Here is a 4,680-nt window from a genome sequence, read left to right on the forward strand (position 1 = left end):
ATCAATTATTGAAAAGTTGACTTAAAAAAACATTAAATAAAGGTAGAAGTGTAACTTAATTTCTTAATGCAAGTGCAATCTAAAAATGTGACATATAAAAAGGAACGGAGGGAGTATTTGAGTAACAATTATAATGTGAATGCATCAGATTCGTTCATTACATAAACACTCCACCGGTAAAAGCCTCTTTTCATGTCTCCACAACTTTATTTTGTGCTATAAATATCACCACATAGGCGTGTGCCCTCCACACTTGTCCATATCTTTATTTACATTTTATAATTTCTACTACTTTTATTTTCCACTTTCTTCAATGGCATCCATAACAAATATCCAAGAATTATCCAAAAATCATGATATAGAAAAACAATCGAACAATATGGAAGTAGAACAAAACCTAGAGGTTTTAATAGTAGATTACTCAAAAAGAGCACAATGGCTTAGGGCAGCAGTATTAGGTGCAAACGATGGATTACTCTCAACATCATCTTTAATGATGGGAATAGGAGCAATTCATCAAGATTCAAAGTCCATGATCCTCACCGGTATCGCGGGGCTCGTAGCAGGAGCATGTAGCATGGCTATAGGTGAATTTGTGTCCGTTTATTCCCAGTATGACATAGAAATGTCACAACTTAAAAGAGAAAACGCGATAGAATTATTTGAAGAAAAAAAGAAGAAGTTGCCTAGTCCTTTACAAGCTGCGGGTGCATCTGCTTTTGCATTTGCAATAGGTGCAATTGTACCTTTATTAGGTGCTGCTTTTGTGAAGGATTATCATGTGAGATTAGGAGTTGTGGTTGGTGTTGTTAGCTTAGCACTTTTAGGGTTTGGTGGGTTAAGTGCATACTTAGGGAAAGCACCATTGGTTAAGTCTTCATTAAGAGTGTTGATTGGTGGATGGTTGGCTATGGGAATCACTTTTGGATTTACTAAATTAGTTGGTGTTACTGGACTTTATGGTTAATTAATTAATTAAAACTATATATAATTTACTTTTACGTTAAAATAAATTAAAGGTCATGTCCCAGTATACCTAGATTTGTTCTTTTTATTTCCCCTTGTTATAATTACATGTATGTTGAGTGAGGATTTTTAGTCAATTTGATAATGTAATGAAAGAATCCGTTTGTTGTGCTTTTTTAAAAAAACTATGCCAAATCATTCCTTTTATTACTTTTATGTTGTTTATTATAAAGGTGGTGGTAGTAGATACTCGATTGGGCCAATTTAAGCATATTTCGAATTATTTTTGTCAATATTAAAATTCGAAGGTATCACATGATTTTCACTGACTTTACTAATTACTAAATTACCAGTTCCATTTCTTTTAATTAGCAATTTTGGATGATTTCAATGATTTTTTTAATTTATTTTTTTTGGGCTTTATTATTGTGGCAAAAATAGTGAAAAAGTTCTCGTTTTCTTTTCTTCCTCTTCCATAAAAGAGGAACAAAAAAATCAGATGGTCTAAGATCCAAGAAAGGAAAAGAGTATTAATAATAAATAAAAAAATTATTATAAGTATGAATTCAGACTTTTTCTGGGTAAAATTTGATGAATCTACATGAACTCATACGTTACATGCAATATTCGCACTGGATCCCACGAGGTCGTTTAGTATATGTAGTTAAAGAAATAAAAATTTGGAATTATGTAATTTAAAGTTATATTTGATTATTCTTTCCCGAGAAATTAAACCATATTTAATTGGAATCAACTAACACCAAGTCGACGCAGCATCCACTAATTGCCATTTGCCTAGATAATTATTTACTCTTAGGTTCATGCGTCGATGTAATTTGTTAGGCCCAGATCATAATTTATAGTTAAACGTCAAACTAGAAATGATTTGAAAGCATGCATGATCAAATCCACTTTCAAAAATTTAATTTATCAGGGATTTAAATTATATATACAGATAGTAGTGTAAATTAAAATGATTTTGCAAGTAATTTAACCTGCTAATATATGTTAGTAATTATCATTTAGTCTTAAGTTACTGGTTAATACACGTTAAATAGAGTTACTTTAATTATGAACTAACTTTCTAGGTTGAGGTTATGGCCTATCATTCATAATTTTGTAGTAGTCATTTTTCAAATTTACAGTATATTAGTATAGCCACTTGCATCTAGCTAGTTAATTTAGTTCCTATAAAACGAACGGACGAATCAAATTATGATACGCAGTTGAAACTAAATCAAAGAAGCGTTGGTCATTTTTACTTCGGCACAGAAAAATCCCAGGGGTTAGTTTGATGCAGACAAGGTCGAGTAGCCTGTAGGATCTCACCCGAGAAACAAATCGCCTTATAATGTGTGCCCTGCCCTCAATTGATCAGACTCAAGCCCATGCATGTACTATTAGATAACCTTTTCAGAGCTAGAATATAGTCATTTCACACTTGGGCTTAAGAGCAATGTTTTGGTTTATAAAAGAACCCTCTTAGAAGAAGAGCATGCATCGGCAACTCTCTTTGAAAATATTACTGTACTAATTTCATTTTTTAGGAATTTAATGAAAGAAGACTTTCGACCTTCTCCTCTCTTATATTTTCCTTTTTCTTTTATCACTTTACATTCTTGTACTCCATCCTTAATTTGTTGATCTAGACAAAACAAAAGAAAAGGAGCTTAATCGACCTTAAATCACTTGTTTTAACTTTTTTTTACAAATTGTATATGTATTAAGATAATTAATTAGGTTTCTTATAAACGTACGTAGTACTCATAATTTCTGTTGGCTACTTATTATGTATAGAAAAAAGATACTTTCTGGCATAGACTATATATTGTTAAATTAGGTCTTAGGCCTAACTCACACCCCAAAAGCTAGCTCAAAGGAAGGAGGATTGCCCAAGCCTTATAAGGAGTCCACCCATCTCATTAACCACCGATGTGAGACTTTTGTCATTCTTTAACATATATCATGTTTTGACATTAGACATATCACATGTTTGCATATCTAGATCACTAAGGTGTTTTTGCCTATTATATTGAATTCATGAATTGAATAGAAACTATTATGGGAAGAAGGGGAAACAATGGTTACGTGACTCAAATAAATTGCTAAAACAAATAATTTGCTCCTTATAAGCAAAAATAATGTTAATTAGGTATGTCTCAAACAAATTGTTATTAAGTTTTAATTTCTTTATTTGTTATTTTACATTTTTTTAGTACTTAATAATTTTTTATATATTTAATTATCTATAATATATCAAATAAAAAATAATTTTGACAAGACCTATCACAAGTTAATCTGAGTTCATATCTTCTCAATTTTAATAGATTGAAATGAATTGAGCTGAACTTATAAATAGACGAGTTGTCAATTATCAATAAACCTCTATATTTTGAAAGAAAAGAAAAGAAAAGTTTTTGGACTTGGGCCAGATGTTCAACCGTATGGTCACAATTTTGATAGACTGGGCTTTCACATAGTAATTGGGGTGTTATCGACCATGTTATGGATATGTCAATTTAACACTCGTGAATCTAACGTTAGTTTTGAAGCTGCTAAAATTATGAAAATTTATAATTTTGGCTAATGGTTATGGTCCTCAAGCAACATATGTACAATTCGATTATTTATTTATTTATTTATTTTTATCCCTTCTTGTATTTGATGCGCCTATACAAAAGCTTCTGCTTATAATACATAGTCACATCACATACACTCAATTGTCACTTATCAGCATAATTCTTTTAATAAAATTATTCACTAAATTAAGATTAAAGTTAAATATTGACTGTAAAATACTTTGACTAAATTTCTAAAAGAAAAGGGAGATAACAAGGAAAATAAAACAACGCTAAAGTATGGCAATTAGTGGGAGAAATCGAGTCTAAATGCAAATAGTAGGCACATACTTATATAGGAGAGACCAAGCTAGGTATGTACGCGGCGTCTTGATATAAATTAATTTGTATTAAAAATAATAATATTTGAAGTTAAGTAAGAAAAAAGTATTTCGAAATTGATATTATGTTTGGATACGAGAATACAATTGAGTTTTGTGAATCAAAATTTTAAAAACTCATAAAACCAAATTTTCGATTTTCATAAACAAAAAAGTAATTGAAATATTCTTCAAATATTTGAAATATCTGAAAAATTATCAATGCATAAACAGGTAGTTGGCGTTTTATGTATTTAAATTTTAGCAATTTTTTCACCAAAATAAGAAATTTCTAATTTCATTTCTTTAGAAAAAAAAAAATGGGATTTGGACCCGAAATTAGACTTTCTGAATTACTAGGGTCCCTAAGCTACGAAAATTAATTAGCCCCCAATCACCTATCAATCTATCTAAACTCTTGATTAAATAATACTCTCTCAACCTTAATTTATTTAAATATTATCATATTTTTTTGAAAAAATAATCCCACCCCACCTAACTCTCTGCTTCTAATTTTTTTTTCTCGTTTTATGTTAGATATATGCATATATTTTTAGGAAAATATTTTTTACTTGCCGCAAGATTTTTAAAAAAATAAATCTTTTTAAAAATTTTTTTTTTCTAAAATATATGTACATATCTAAAACAAAATGAAAAAATACAAATAAATAAATTTAGAGTGGACGGTTTAGATAGGGTGGGGTAGAAAATAAAATATTATCATTTTTTATGGAATGAGTGGGTGGTTTTGGGGGGGGGGGGGGGGGGGGGGGGGG

General features: G+C 30.1%; 1 protein-coding gene across 1 annotated transcript; it reads left to right on the top strand.

Moving 5' to 3' along the window:
• Positions 1 to 255: 255 nt before the first annotated feature.
• LOC125877515 (vacuolar iron transporter homolog 4-like) lies at positions 256 to 1,154 on the top strand. Its single transcript, XM_049558789.1, has one exon. It carries the CDS (start codon positions 314 to 316, stop codon positions 965 to 967), a length of 654 nt encoding a protein of 217 aa, XP_049414746.1. The 5' UTR covers positions 256 to 313; the 3' UTR covers positions 968 to 1,154.
• The last annotated feature ends 3,526 nt before the right edge of the window (positions 1,155 to 4,680 follow it).

The sequence above is a fragment of the Solanum stenotomum genome, chromosome 1, assembly GCF_019186545.1.
Source record: "Solanum stenotomum isolate F172 chromosome 1, ASM1918654v1, whole genome shotgun sequence".
Taxonomy (NCBI): domain Eukaryota; kingdom Viridiplantae; phylum Streptophyta; class Magnoliopsida; order Solanales; family Solanaceae; genus Solanum; species Solanum stenotomum.